The 15,506-nt window shown below is 44.0% G+C and overlaps 1 protein-coding gene across 2 annotated transcripts; it reads right to left on the bottom strand.

Annotated features, from left to right (window-relative positions):
• Window positions 1-1,896: 1,896 nt before the first annotated feature.
• Window positions 1,897-13,276, bottom strand: LOC115635444 (Golgi apparatus membrane protein TVP23 homolog B-like). Of its 2 annotated transcripts, none has more exons than XM_030534196.1 (7): window positions 13,163-13,276; window positions 10,059-10,141; window positions 8,569-8,713; window positions 6,813-6,902; window positions 4,914-5,045; window positions 4,659-4,787; window positions 1,897-3,827 (listed from the first exon to the last, which is right to left on the bottom strand). In XM_030534196.1, exons 1-7 carry the CDS (start codon window positions 13,262-13,264, stop codon window positions 3,795-3,797), a joined length of 714 nt encoding a protein of 237 aa, XP_030390056.1. In that variant the 5' UTR covers window positions 13,265-13,276; the 3' UTR covers window positions 1,897-3,794. The 2 variants fall into 2 exon arrangements, with proteins under 2 accessions (XP_030390056.1, XP_030390057.1); XM_030534197.1 differs by having other exon boundaries at window positions 13,172-13,276.
• Window positions 13,277-15,506: the final 2,230 nt, after the last annotated feature.

Below are 15,506 nucleotides of genomic sequence, written 5' to 3'. Positions count from 1 at the left end.
TCCCCTTTGAGCAAGGGGTTGGACTAGATGACCTCCTGAGGTACCTTCCAACCTTGACATTCTACAATTTATAAAAATAGTAACTAAAACAATGAATTCACACTCTTGTGGCTCTTTTCAGTAATGCTGATTGCTAACTGGGCTCCTGAACCACAGGATCAAACTGCAGAGCTAGTACTACCCCACCCCACAATTAGACAACATCTGTGGATGCCTGTGATCATCCTGGTATGACCCCTGGTGGCCAAAGTATGGACCACCCCATACTTCACCAGCACCACACCCCAGCATCTCTTAATAATTACTGCATAGGCACTTTTGTATGAGTCAAGTAGCTCTTTTGCTGGGTAGTGATTTAGTTTTCTCAGTCAAACCTACTACACCAGGTTCTTCAGCCTTTGTCCTTTCTTGGAATAAACAGGCTTTTTCCTGCCCCCCTCTCAGGGGTCATGGTTAGCTTCCATACATGTCTCTGCCCTCCCCAGGCCTACTTCCATGCAGAGGTTTTATGCTGCTTGTTGCAGCTGGTCACAGTTCTTCCCTTCCTAGGCCTACCTTCTTCCTGACAGGTTTGCTACTTCTCACAGCTAGGCAGTTTATTCCTGTTCACCCTGGGCCTGCCCTCTTCCTGAAGGACTAGAAAACAGATTTTTTTCTTCTCATCCCCTCCAAACTGACTTAGGCCTGCTGTCTCCTCTCTAATTACACTCCCAAGCAGGTGGCACTCCACCCCCTCATCAGGACCCCAACTAGGTGCACCTGGTTAGTTATCAGGGTGGCTGAACTCACTTCATTTAAGGCTGTGATAGCATCCTCTTCAGGGCCAGTGTAGAGTTCTCTTCCACAGCCCACAAGGTGTGGTGCTCTCCCCAGAGCAGCTCTGTACAGCAGTTACCTCACCCAGCCCTAGCTGCTGACCAGATAATTTAATTGTATAGCCTGCATTATCGTGTGGTAGATACTGGGCCTCAGAGAGTGATTTTTGTATTCGTTTTCATTATTCCACAGACTGTAAAAGCATTTGGATCAACTACAGGGTACTGCTCATATGGGTGAAAAAGTTGTGCTGGTACATTCAGTTTCATATCTTGTCTATGTTCCTGTTTGACTGTATTATGTGCAATAAAACAATTTATTTCATATTACTATTTTTGTTTTAAAAAAAAAACAAAAAAAACACCCCAAACAAAAACAGGCCAGCATTGTCTCTTTAGTGCAATGATGTGCCTTGTGAAAGTACAATCCAGCCAACCTACAGTGTCTTACTGCATCTCTCTCTCTGCACTCACGGTAGTCCCAACCCCACTAAAGAGAGAGGCTATATTTTGTATTTATTTACCATTAGACAATACTTATTCCTTCCACTCAGCATAACTCATGGTAGAATGGCTGCAGCTAAGGGGAGGGGACTTACAAGTGATTCAATGGACAAACTGGTTTCTCTCAACTTCGCCCCCCCCACACACATTATCCACGCTATAGTGGGATTTTTCTCTTATTGTTACCCACTGCTTTGCAAAGATCAGTTTCGTCACTGTTATTCTCTCCTGTGTCCATCCATCAGTTTCTTTGCACTCAAATGTATTTTAGAGTGGTGTGGTGGATGAAGCATAGAGCTAGAAACACCCAAACGCTAACCTCTGCTCTGCTATGATTTGCTGAGTTGCCAAGGGGCACATCAGTTTCCTCATCTGTACCATGGGAACAGCAATACCTACCTCGGGGGGCTGTGGTGTGCACTAATGTAAGCAAAGCAATTGGAGTTCCTCAGATGGAAGGAACTATAGCTGTCCTTTTTAATAACGTGTGACTCAACAAGCAATCCTTGTTAAGCTGTGTTATTATTCCATTGCCTGTCGATCCAGTGTCATCAGTTTCTAGTAAGGGCACCCGATCTGGTAGACAAAGCATTATTTAATTTCAAGACTTTATAAATATGTATTTACAAAAAGATTAGTCCAAAGAGTTTAACAAATGTACAGCGCCGGAGTTTGAAGAGATTTTACAATTTCAATATATTGCTTTAGTATAGAAAGAAAAACATTGTTAATGCAATCCCATGATTTAGATCCAAAAAAAGACTATGCTTTTAAATTAAAAATACCCATCCGGGGTTATATTCTCCCCTCTGATGTAAAAGACCAATCCCCCTTCAACTGAGTTACAGAACAAGGAAGAATTGGTCCCCTCTCGACGCCGCTTTTCAAGCAAAACATGTCACCTTCCTCCATCTAACTGAACAACATAACCCAAAAGTCCATGAGCACACAGCAGATGCAGATTTCTTACCAACCGCAGTGAATTTGTTGGCGGGCACAACTTGAGGAGCAGTTACAGCATGGATTAATGTAACATAAACCTTTCTGCCAAATTGGCATTCAAGCATTAGGTTTCTTAGACAGCTCTGGAATATGAATTATTCAGATTGCATGAATCCACGCTGCCAGCAACACAGTGAGTGAGAGGAAAGTGGCCAGTTAAAAGTTTGGAATCATACCCTGAATTTTTTGTGAGGGCTGTTTTCAACTACTAACATTCAGCTGCACTTTACTAGCAAGTGAGCCTGAGCATTTCTCTATGTGTGTGGAACACAGGGGTCACATATGCACACACATATACAGAGAGAGAGAGAGAGTGTACACCAGTGGGGGAGAATCAGCTGTCAGTTATCTCCACTAACAGCAGTGCCATCCTTTGCAGACAGACTGGCAGTCAATGCAGGTCTGCAATACACCATTTCCTGCACTGGCAAACTTACTGATGCATTTATCAGGCACCACCATCCTCATCTATCCCAGGGAGCCTCAGATACATCTACACTGTGCCCAAGGCGGTATCGTGGTCTGTTAAGGTAGCATGAAGCACTTTGTTTTATTAGTGATGGCCAGGCAACAACCACTCACAGCTTCACTTTGCTGCTAGTAATTTGCACGGCTTCCCCTGAAACCCACTGCCCGCTCTCATGCTCTCTGTTCAGACACATACCACAGGGTAAGGGGGAATTCTATCCCACACTAAGGGTTTAGTTCCACGCCATCCTAGCTCCTGTCTTATTTGGGAAGCAAAGCTTATATAAATAGAGCAAGATGGAATCAAAGCTGCAGCATAACCTCTCAGTCAGGTGGTAATCGTGCTGTCCAGAATATCAAAGTATCGTTCATAAGTAAAGTAACTGAGCTACTTAGATGTCACTTTAAGATCCCACCCAAGCCAATGACAGAAGTCCCATTGAATTCAATGGGAACAGGTTCAGGACCAACGTCTGCTAACAGGTCATCTTCTAGCTACATTCAATGTACAGAATAAGAGTGGGATTTAGACAGCAATTATCTCCAACAGCAGAATTACTTCTGCAGGCAGTAATTCTGCAGGGTGAATTGCTATTTGATGCAATTGCTGGAGGGACGGGGGAGTTCTTGAATGATATAAAACCTGCCTCATTTACATTTTTCACACTGACAAAACTACTGAGCATCCTTCCTCACAATTTCTCTCTTACTTCACCCCAGACTGTTTAGTTCCCATTTAGGCTCCAGATCTATGATTTTCTTTTAATTAAAAGATTAGGTGAATTACCTCAAGTGCCTTAACCAAACAAATTATTAGAAGAGCTCTGAAATGCAAACTGTTGTAGAAAAACTCAGAGTAATTTGCTATGAAAATTCACCTGAAGTCTTGCAAGATTTAATTTAAAAAAAAATTCCACACACAGTGTATGTAGCTCCTAAACTCATGGTCAGAAAACATTTACTGTTGTTCACCAGTATAAATCCAATCCAATTTTGGATCAGTCTTCAGGATTCGGCTTGGTCATCTTTAATCACAGTCTGTGGAAGAAAGAAAAGGAGTATTACTTCAGAACTAAGCTAGTCACAGCTGGACTCCTAGGGCAAATGCTTCAGAAAGATGACCTGTGCTTTCTTGGAAAGGAAACCCTTGACAAATCAAACCCTTGACTAAATTTGAGCCAAAAAACTGAGTTAGGCTATGTCTTTACTGCAAAATGAGATGTGTTTTTATACTGAGTCAGCTATTTAAGTGTAAAATCCTAGTGAAGATAAGGCACGGGTAGTTTTTACCTTGATGCAGCTAGTCAACCCAAGGTGAGGGAGTAGATTGTTGACAATGGTATGCTACAGATGGAACTTAGACCCAAGTATACCGCAGAGACTCACGCTAATTCATCAGGATGTCAGGCTGCCACGAGGGCAAAGTATTAATACCTGTGCTTGGAACTCCTAATTAGGAGTTCTTCCACCCCTCACCCCATACTCTCTTTAGGCGCAGGCAGGGGAGGAAGTTTGTGAACAGAAACACAGATATGGTATGTGAGAAACAGCCTTCCTCTACTCCTGCAGCAATAGATTTGCAATGAAACCACTATTTTTTACACGGTTCACAAGCCCAGCAAATTGTAAAACCAATATAAAATTATTGAACAGTACAAGCTTTCCTACGTGCAGCAATAAAGACAATAAAACTCAGCCCAGTTAGCTTGGTCTTACTATGGCACTGCCAGCTGAAAGCTACTGGGCTAAAGAAGACTGCTCCAAAGTAACTTGGTTAATGAGCCAAGACTCAGTGTCCCATGTGACCTATTTAAACACATGCTGAGAAAGGACATTTAGGCTTCACTCAGTAAACTTTGGAATCCTCACCTGCCGCAAGAACTGTCTTCCAAGATAGGAGGTAGCCATGCTGGTTAAATTTGTTCTTCTGCCCACTTTACACTTGATATAACCATACAGGTTGGCCCCCTGTAGAACCACTCCCATTGTAACCACTGCCTGTGACAGAGGAGAAAAGACACAAGGAACAGGGGTTTATTGTCCAGTTCTCTAAAGTCAGAGGTGACAAATCTGGACAGGTATTTAATGCACCCAGTCACTATAGGATTGAGGTGCTAAACTCACCAGCCATTTCACTTTGAATGAGAACAGGGCACTGAAGGCAAATATCACCCAGATGACAGGACAGGTAACTAGTCCTAACCAGAAGATTCGGGACTCGGCTTCAGATGAAACTTTTTTCCCTTGAGTCGATGCCTGGAAATGGAAGGAAGTAGAAATTGAGCCGTCTGTTTCCTTGTACAGCTCACAATATCATTAAAAACAACCCAGAACTAACATCCCACAAGTGTTTGCATCCATACTGCAGCGCACAAGTGACTGCTAAGATGCACTCCTAAGGCACATGGGGAGCTTTCTAGCCCTCTTGGTGCTGTGGAAACATGGCTTTTTTTTTAAAAAAAAGAAAGGACTTTTCCTGTCAGTTTTCTGGCTGAAATGAAAAGTGTGGAATATGCCCCTTGATATTTTTAGGGGCCAGATAAGGGACATTTTTGAACTATTAACATCAACCACCAGAAGAGCGTACCAGCGGCCCATCATCACATGCCCTAGTGTACAGTGTCTCTATCACAAACCAAGAAGATGGGAAGGAACAAGTGATACATCTTATTACTGTTAGGAAGTTGGTGTTACCATAGCCAGCAAAACTTCCCCTCAAAACAATCATCAGATAACTGGACTGGCGCATCTTTATTAACACTTATCACGTGCTTATTAAAAAGTCCCTTGTAGTGTATTGCACTGTATAATTATACAGCACGAGACAGGCCAAGACATACTGCAGAGCCCTTGGTATATTTCAAAGCACTGTATAAGCAACTATGTCTAGCTGCTCCCAATAGATGCAAAATTAAATCCTTACACCCTTGGTAAGTAGGCCAATGTGGAGTAGTACAAACAAAGGGGACAGTGCTGATTCATACAGACTTACTATGTTTATATGTTTTCATACTAGTTCCTAGTATTACTGAGCCTGAGGTCATGTCCACCAGATGTGGAAAGAATCGAGCCTGTGAGCACAAGCTCTCAAGCTAGCATCCATTCCCTATTTATATATTTTCCCCCAAGACAATATTAACCCAATATAGCTTTAGGAGGTTCAGACAACTCAACTGAACTGCAAGTATTCTGTTTATTTTCCTCTGCTCTAGTTTCTCTAAACTAGTTTGATCTGGAGAAAGAGTGGTCCAGTGGTTAAGGTGTTAGTCTAGGATTTGAAAGACCTGGGTTCAAATTCCTGCTCAACCACAGAATTCCTATGTGCCGTTGGGCAAGTCACTTAGTCTCTCTGGGCCTCAGTTCCCCATCTGTACAATGGGGATAACAGCCTTCTCTGCCCCACCAGGGAGTTGTAACTATAAATACATTGAAGATGGTGAGGTGCTCAGACACTATGGTGATCGGGGCCATACAAGCATTTAAGATTAACAGATGGATCATTTAAGAACATAAGAATGGCAACACTAGATCAGGTGAAAAAGGTCCATCTAGCCCAGTATCCTATCTTCTGACAGTGACCAATGCCAGGTGCCCCAGAGGGAATGAACAGAACAGGTAATCAAGTGATCCATCCCGTCGCCCATTCTCAGAAGTTTTACATTGACTTCACACAGTGAAATGGTCTCTGCTCTTGGGATCCCACAAATGAAAGCTGGGGGCATGGCTGGACTCTAGCTCTCCATGATGACCTGTTTCACATTTACACCAAAGGAAATACAGAGCCTTTAGGTCACTGGCCCCATTTCAGATTAGGATAGTGACTTAGAACCATTCAGAGAGTGGCTGAGGGTTAACAACATTTGATGGCCATGCACTATCCTGTAGGAAGCAAGCTGGTGCTTTCAGCCCGTGACTAGTGCCAAATGTCCACCTCACAAAATCCACCTCTCACAAATGTCACTCCTCGGTACATGGAGATTTTACCAAACTGCAGCAATTATAACACAAACATTAAAAATTTACCTTCCTGGCTTCAAACACCCAGTGACTCCTGCCATCATCATCCACCTGGTTCCACCAGCGAAGGCCGACCATTAGCCGGCCCGTAACATTCTGGAGAGGGTTAAATACAGGAGGAAATGGAGTTCAGAGAGATTTTAGCCCTATACCACCAACCAAACAAATCCTTCCTGTACCTTGCCCATTAAATACCAGAATGAACATTCAAAACCAATTCTTCCCACGTCTTGTAAACTCCTAATGTCTTCAATTGGTATGGCAACTTCAACAACCAATGCCACCACTATTTATATCAGTTGCTAACAGACTATATTCCTTAAACTGTATTATAGGTGCTGCTGGTAGTTACCAGCATGACTTATATTTAAGGATGCCTAACAGTTCCCATTATAAGACAGGGAGGAGGACATACACTGGAATTTGTAAGACTTTGTGATATGGGCCTCACCTGTCAAAAAAGTCACCAGCTGTCACTGTTTGAACTGAAATTTTCCCAGTGAGTAGTCCGCCTCAGGATGGGAAGACTGGGGCTTGCTGGGTATCAGTGGGATGAGTGGGGAATTTGGGACAAGTAGCCTCAGAAGTGGACTGGGGATGGGAAAGACTGGGACAAAGAGCTGGAATGAGGATTTAGGATCGCAAATTCTTGTAATTTAAGACTGTATCATAATTCACACATACTGTACAAGGAGATAAACTAAGATTGCACAGGCAACCTTAACTCTAGCATCTCCCAACTTCTGAGACTGCTTGAGACTGTAATCTTAATGTTCTTTTAATGTAGAGTTTATGTGTAATGCCATGTGCTGTAGGCTTCCACTACGGATTCTAACCGGGCTCCAAAGGTAGCTTCTCGGTATGCTTATTCTGGCCAAGGCATTAGCAGAGCTCCATTGGGGCATGCTGTTGGGGAAGATCCTGTTGTTTCAATATTAACACTTCCACTAATAAGGTAACTCATCAGTTTGACGGATGAGGCTACAAAGTCACCATATACATAACTCTGCTAAGAGTGACGAGCAGAAGCAGCTTTAAAGAGAAAGCAGTTTACTAGTACCACCAAGCAGCAGAACTGTTTTAAAGCCCAATAATGAATTTGTATTAGGCGTGTGTTAGTAATAATAATTAACATGCTAGGGCAAGCCACAGCAACAGATTGGTAGCTTCTCTTGAGATGGGAACTGAGAATGCCTTTGTCAAATGCTAGTGCAGTAAAGCAAGGCAACTTTATTAGAGGGTAATGGAGTGGAAAGCCAAGTTTCTAACAGTATTGGGGTAGTACTTTATTCTTGAATTTGGTGATCTCAATAAGCAGAGCCAAGTATAATGCAAGTAGGCATTGTTTAGGCTCTCTCGTGGCCATGCCAATGTATTTTCTAGCATCTTCAGCCCAACAACAAATTAATTTCAATAATATTAAGAAAAAAACTGTGGGTTGGGGTTTTCTGGCAACTCTTGAATCTGAAAGAGACATAATTTCTGTTTATGAAGCCTATAGTGCATTACGTGAATCAAATGAAAGTCTGAGATTAACCCCTATCCCTATCCACCCCACCAAAATAAATAACAGGGGGACAGAATTTGAGATTAAGAGATTCCTAGAATTTCTAAAGTTCTTAAAGAAATTGTAATGTTCCATATCTTGCAGGATCTAAAAGAGTTGACTTTATTTTTGAACAAAGCCAAACATATTCAGACAGTTTGACCTGGCCTGTTGCTCTCTTGAAAGAATATTTTAAAGTGATAAAAGGGGACTTACCTTTACTGCCCAAAAGTCACAAGACAGGAGCAGGATAATTGACACCATGCAGGCAATGAAGCTGCTGCTGATCAGTTCACAGAGAAGATAGACAACTATTGCACTGACTCGGAAGAACAAGTGGAAAAATGATGCCACTGGGTGCCTGTAAACGATACATCAGAAATACAATTCCGTCATAGGTCTCCGAAACAAGACTGAAGCCACTTGGTAAAGAGCTGACATGTTCTCTCAAGGCAGAAGAGGATTTTTTTCTATCTGCACAGCCTAGGAGGGCAAATGCCTTCAAATGAGACCGGTTTGCAGAGCACGCTGACAACAGTGGGAAAGATAAGCATTGCAGCGCTACTACGCATCATTCTACATAGCATAACAAAGTTCTCTAGGACAGGGGTTCTCAACTGTTTTTCTGTATCTAAAAGCCAGGGCCGGCATTAAGGGATAGCAAGCAGGGCAACTGCCCGGGGCCCCACACCACAGGGGAGACACAAAACTAAGTTGCTCAGACTTTGGCTTCAGCCCCGGGAGATGGGGCTCGGAGCCCCTGGCTGCAGACCTGCATAGCGGGGCTTTGGCTTTCTGCCCTCGACTCTAGTAAGTCTAACACTGGCCATGCTTGGAAGACCCCCTGAAACCTATCTGTAGTCCCCGCAGGGGGCCCCGCACCCCTGGTTTAGAATCACTGCTCTAGAAGATAACTACACAGACTTATCCTGCCTGTGGTCATTGTTCAAAGTGCATGCAGGATTTGAGGTGGGAGAGAAGAAGGGAGCAGGGAAGCCCTTCAGAAGTTCTCAGTATGTGGCAGTTTTTGAATGGTAACATTAAGACAGACACTTATTGAGATGAATGGAAGCAGATCGCATCTCTCTATAGGGAAATGCTGCTCTTTTCTGGGTCTGCTCTGATGCATTTTCATTTCAAAGAGGCTTTACTCTACAGGAGCTCCCTGTGTATGGCTGTACAGCGCATTTGGGCGTAAAGCAGGAGTGAGGTTGCTGGATCAGCCACTATGACATGGCATGCAAGGGGAAGAAGGGAAACAGAACAGAGACTATTCCAGGCATAAGACTGGAGAAATGCTCATGGAGTGGCCTAGAAAGAAGGATTCCTGTCTTGAAAAACTCCCTATTACACAAGACGCAGTGCACTGGAGCCAGGATTTTGGCCAGTTTACACCTCTTATTGTTTCAGACTGTCTTCCTGAGTCCACACACAGACAACACAACATAGGGACCATCGCAACCATAAAGACATGGATTCTTTTTTAATGGATGATTAAATTCTTCAGCAATTCATGAGTAAGCCTCCTACCCTCCCCATTTGCCAGGAAACATTTCTTTAAAACATGACATTCACTTCTAGGAGAGAAATCATTGCTCTTGCACCAAAAAGTAGACACGAAACAAACAAGAACGAACACGCCAGTCCTGCCTCTGCCACATTTCTGGGTGGAACACATGAAGGAACAATTTCTACTGACCACAGACCTTATCTTTGACTTTTTTGATCTCGTGGATACTTCTTCATCTGCGTCAAACAATGACACATCTTCAGTGTCATCATTACTGTCCTAAAGTGGCAGACAGATACAAAATGTTACAAGAGAAGTAATTGATACAGTATTTTCAGATGCAAAAGGAGGATGGTTTTGATAATCCAGAATTATTCTGATGAGACCTCAAGGTTAAAGAACTTGGAAATTAACCAAATGCAACAGAAATTACATCCCCCCCACCCAAAAAAAAACTATTTTAAACACTGTCTCCTTCATCTTGCATCACATGAAGACCATCTTAAACACATGCTTTGAGTCCAAAGGGCCCTTTTGCAAACAGTAGGGTAATCTCAGGTCTTAATATAAGTCCTTTATGCACACAGCCTCAGTCCTTTTGAGCATTTCTGGACTTCTTGTTTATTTTCAGAGGCATAAACATCGGCTTGTCCATGTTATATTAGGGTTCCACAGAGGACATAAATAGTGAAGTTAGGGGCTGTCTATTTCTCAGAAGTTGGAAGTTACTTGTCTAAAGTCTGATTTACACATACTTTTTGCATTGGTATAACTATTGCAGTTAAGAGTGTGATTTTTTTTTTACCAAAATAGTTATAACGGTACAACCCCTAGTGTGGACAGTTATGCCAGTATAAAGGGGCCTTCGCTGATATAGCTTATTCTCCTTTCCATGTGAGGATAAGCTATACTGATGTAAACACCTTTATACCGGTATAACTGCATCCACATTAAGTGGGTTGTATCGCTTAAACTAGACCGAGATAGTATCAGAGGGGTAGCCGTGTTAGTCTGGATCTGTAAAAGCAGCAAAGTGTCCTGTACTACATGCATTCGACGTCGTGGGTATTCACCCACGAAAGCTCATGCTCCAATACGTCTGTTAGTCCGTGAGGTGCCACAGGACTCTTTGCTGCTTTTACACAGATATAGTTAAAGCAGTACAATTTTTATGTGTAGACAAGCCCTCAGATATCTCCAGTGAAGTAAATTTTCCTTTCAATAGGCACACTTAACTGCCATTAACACTAAATCAGGTGTTTGCGTGACAGGGTGGCATTTTAAAAAAACATCTGGCATATCTTTATCACAGAGTTTACAAAACTAAGATAGAGGATCTTCTCCTGCCTTCACTTTACAGCAGATCCTTTCTGTAAAGCCTGCCCAAGTCCAAACTCTTTGGAGTCACTCGCATGCAGAATGCTGCAGCGTTGCTACAAGAAAATACAAAGAAAATCACATCATGCATTCTTCAAAATCATTCTGGCTTCCCATTCAATTCAGGAATCTGCTCAAATTTGCCCTAACTGTTTTTATGACTCTTACCATGCCACACAGTGGACCTACCCCAGCCCAATACACAGGCCATAGGCCAAATTCAGTGTTGACGTAATGCAGTGTTACAAATTAATCTTTATTGAGAGATCTCAGGCATTCGCACAACTAAGCTTTTTTCAAAGTTCCATGTATTTGTCTGCATTGGCTTTATGAATTTATATTAAACTTGAGTTATGCTTGTAAATTCACCTCCCTGAATGTCAGATCCCAGATGTTTGGGTTTTTTTAAATTATTTGATGAACACTACACAATACAATGGCACACGTCTGCCCTGATTTTGCAAACAATCAAACAACTGATTAAGTATATGAGTAGTCCCAGGGACTACTCACATGCTTAAAGTTAAGCATGAGATTAAGCATTTGCAGGACAAAAAAAAATTATCTGGTAATTTTTTATGCGCGTCATTTTCAAAATTTGGCATAATTCCTTGGCATCTACAAATATATCACATCACTGTTAAGACACTATTCCTATACGAGTTTCTATAGTTCTGTTAAATAACTGATTATTGAAGATTTCAAGAGGTTTAATAATGAAAAGCATTCATGTCTTTGTTCTTTGCATTTACTTAACTCAGTGAAATCCAGATCCCTGACTAGGGCCTACTGATGCTACCACAATATAAATCCTAATGAAGCAGTAATTGGCAAATGGTTTAGTTAAGACAGGGATCGGCAACCTTTGGCACATGGCCCGCCAGGGTAAGCTCCCTGGCAGGCCGGTTTGTTTACCTGCCGCGTCCGCAGGTTCGGCCAATCACAGCTCTCACTGGCTGCGGTTCGCCTCTCCAAGCCAACTGGGGCTGTGGGAAGTGGCGGCCAGCACATCCCTTGGTCCACACTGCTTCCTGCAGCCCCCATTGGCCTGGAACGAGGAACTGTGGCCAGTGGAAGCTGCGATCATCCGAACCTGCAGATGCAGCAGGTAGACAAAACGGCTCAGCCCACCAGGGAGCTTACCCTGGCAGGCCACAGACCAAAGGCTGCCGATCCCTGAGTTAAGATTTCCAGTTACTAGTGTTTATCCATATGCATTTATTTTCAGGTCAATTATTGCTTATTTTAGTACAAATATTTTGGTGTTTTAAATTGTTTCACCTAAAGTATTATTTTTAAAAAAGGGCTCCTCACAAGCCCCCTACCTCCAAGCAGCAGTAGATCCCTGGTATTCATATCTTAACCTGCCCCCCTCCCCCATCTCCTAGTAATTCTTTTGCTATGTTCCCACACTCTGAAATAACTGCTCTGACCCCATCACTCTCTGTCCAGAATCCCTTCTATCCTGACCTCTGACCTCCAACCCCAGCTCACTGCCTACCCTGAACCCCCTTCCAACCACCCCATCCTCCGACCCCTGCTCGCTGCCTGCTCTGAACCCCCTTCCACCCTGACCCCTGGCCTCCGACCCCAGCTCGCCGCCTGCCCTGAACCCCCTTCCACCCTGACCCCTGGCCTCCGACCCCAGCTCAGCACCTACCCTGAATCTCCTTCCACCCTGACCGCTGCCCTCCGACCCCAGCTCGCCGCCTGCCCTGAACCCCCTTCCACCCCGACGGCGGCACCGCCCGCGCTGCTCACCCTCCCGTGGTGGCCTCTTGAGCCCAGCTCTGAGCCATGAACCCTCCTCCTACCTCTTCAGTCACCGACCCCTGACCCTTGGCCCCTCCCCGCGCCAGGCCGCTGCCAGCGAAGACCCCGGGGCAACCAGACTAACCCCGGGCTCCTCAGGACCCTCCTCACCTGCCGTACCATCGTTGGAGCCGCCTCACTTCCGCCTCCCGTCACGTCATCCCCCGGAGCCAATCCCTCACGTGAACCCCGCCCGTCGCGTGTCGTCATCATACCGCGCCAGGTGGGCGCACGAACAACGCGTAAGCGACAGGCCGTGGGAGCGGAGATAAGAGCGGCTGGTTACCCTGGCGCCGCGGGCTCTCGGCAGGAACCCGTGTAGGCCACAGCGGCCGGAGCGGCTCCTCAGGGCCTACCCTGTCGCTGGGGCACTGAAAGGCCGCCCCCCCCCGCTCGTCGTGGCATGGCCGGGCCGTCGCCTGTCCGCAGGAAGGTCCCCAGAGCTGCCCCCCCCGCGCCTTAGGGGATCGGAGCCGGGCGTCGCCCTGGGTAACTGCATGGCTGGGGGGGCCTCGTGCAGCAGCCCAAAGCGGGGCTGGCGAGGTGCCATGTGCCAGGGAGCTGTAGTGCTGTCAGCCCAGCACCGCACGTCTCCACTGCAAACCCTGCAGCGCCCCGTGTAGACACTTGCTGCAGCAAGGTAGTAAATCCTCTCCGAAAGGCAGCGGCTAGATCAAGGGGAGAATTCTTCCATTGGCCTGTCTGCGTTACAGGGGGTGGTTAGGTTGACTTAACTATGCCTCCCGCAGGGCGTGAAATTTTTAACAGATCTGAGCGATGGAGCTGGGGTGATCTAAGTTTTAGGCGCAGACCAGTCCTGAGGTAGAGGTTTGTAGCAATGTAGTGACACTGCTGTGAACTCCCTTTACATATGTTGCTTTCTCTTTACTGTTAAGAAAGATGCATTCTTTAACTCAGGGTAACTAATGCATGAGAGCTGTCTTGACTTAAAAAGACAGTCATGATGAGACAAGGCATATTAGATTGATCATGGGTACACTAGATGAGGCCAACCCCAGGTGGACCTGTCTAGTTGACTAAAATGCCTTGACTTCACTGTATTCTTTTCCCTTGGGATTGCTCATGTGCATTAGTAAACCTGATGTAAAAATCACACCTTTTTCAGTAGCAAAGACCTTAGAAAGGGCTCTGCAGTTATAACAACTGCTAAGTCAGCCCTGTTCCTAGTTTTGGCGCACCAAGATCCAAATTGTGATGTTTGGTCCTCAATGTTTCCAACTGCTCAACAGCATCAAAAGATACTAAAAGTATGTTCAGCATTTTCCAGCTCTTTCCTTTCCACATAAGCAATTGCTGTAGTTGTCAGAATATGTTTTTCAGTCACCATCTGAAGCAGAGTGGCATATGCAGTTGCTGAAGGGAGGGGAGCAGGCATCTCTGTTAAGATGCAGTCCAAGCAATGAAAAAGTAGGAAAAACTCCTGGCTTAGCAAGCTGTTGGGTATATAGAGCTGCAGGTTTCTATGCTAAGTATCCTTAGAGATGTCTTCAAGATTTATCTTGGGTTGTGTTTAATCTTCTCTAACTCTTGGGACCAGATTCTCTTCTCCCATCAGTTTTACACCCAAATAACTTGACTTCAGTTGAGAGATTCCTGATTCATACTCATGTATGTGAGGGAGAATCAAGCCTGTAAGCCTTTTGTGTGCCAAGGAATGTAAGGGAAAACTTCCTCTTGGTGCTATTACTGATGGCTCCTACTGTTCCAGATACAGATATCTCTCTATCTTGTTAATTATTTGGGTTTTTTGGGAATCGCAAAAGATTATGAAAAGAAAACAAAATTGTTAAGTTACTTTAGAAAGCAGAAACTACTTTTTTTCCATCCTGTAAGTCATAATAATTTTAGTATAGCACAATGCCCATTACAGACCTTACCAGGTACAGAAGGTTTATGAAGACAGTCAGTTTTTATTTTTAGAACATTTTTTTCTGCTTTTCATTGTTTGTGAATCTTTGCAGAATAACTGTGGGTAACATCACTTTATTCTGCATATGTGAAGTCAAAGTTAGTTTTACTGCAGCGGGAGTAGTGTGAGGGCTTAACTATTTTGTCAAATATAAGAAAAAATACTTAAGGCTTATTCCTCACCATCTCTCCAACCTGGAGATCTGCGTGGGTAAAAAAGAATGAGTTTGCTCAGCTCTTGTATAATATGTAGAATCAGTAACGATTTAATTTTTTTTTAAATGAGTAGTTCAAAACCAATGAAAGAATCAAGAAGTATTTTCATCTTGCAAAGTATTACCCTTGCTTATCCCAACAGTGTCAGCTTTCTACTAATTTGTACTTGCCCCTGAGTGAATGGAACTTCTGGGAATGAGTCTGAACATCTATAGCAATATTTTCTATTATTTCTATAAATAAATACTTAAAGCATGTAACTGGTTGGCTCAAGCATCCAAATGCTAGTGAAAATGCAGACAATGAATGG

The sequence above is a fragment of the Gopherus evgoodei genome, chromosome 15 (genome assembly GCF_007399415.2).
Source record: "Gopherus evgoodei ecotype Sinaloan lineage chromosome 15, rGopEvg1_v1.p, whole genome shotgun sequence".
Lineage (NCBI taxonomy): Eukaryota > Metazoa > Chordata > Testudines > Testudinidae > Gopherus > Gopherus evgoodei.
The sequence above is the reverse complement of the archived record's forward strand: the minus strand, read 5'-3'. Positions and strand labels throughout refer to the sequence as shown.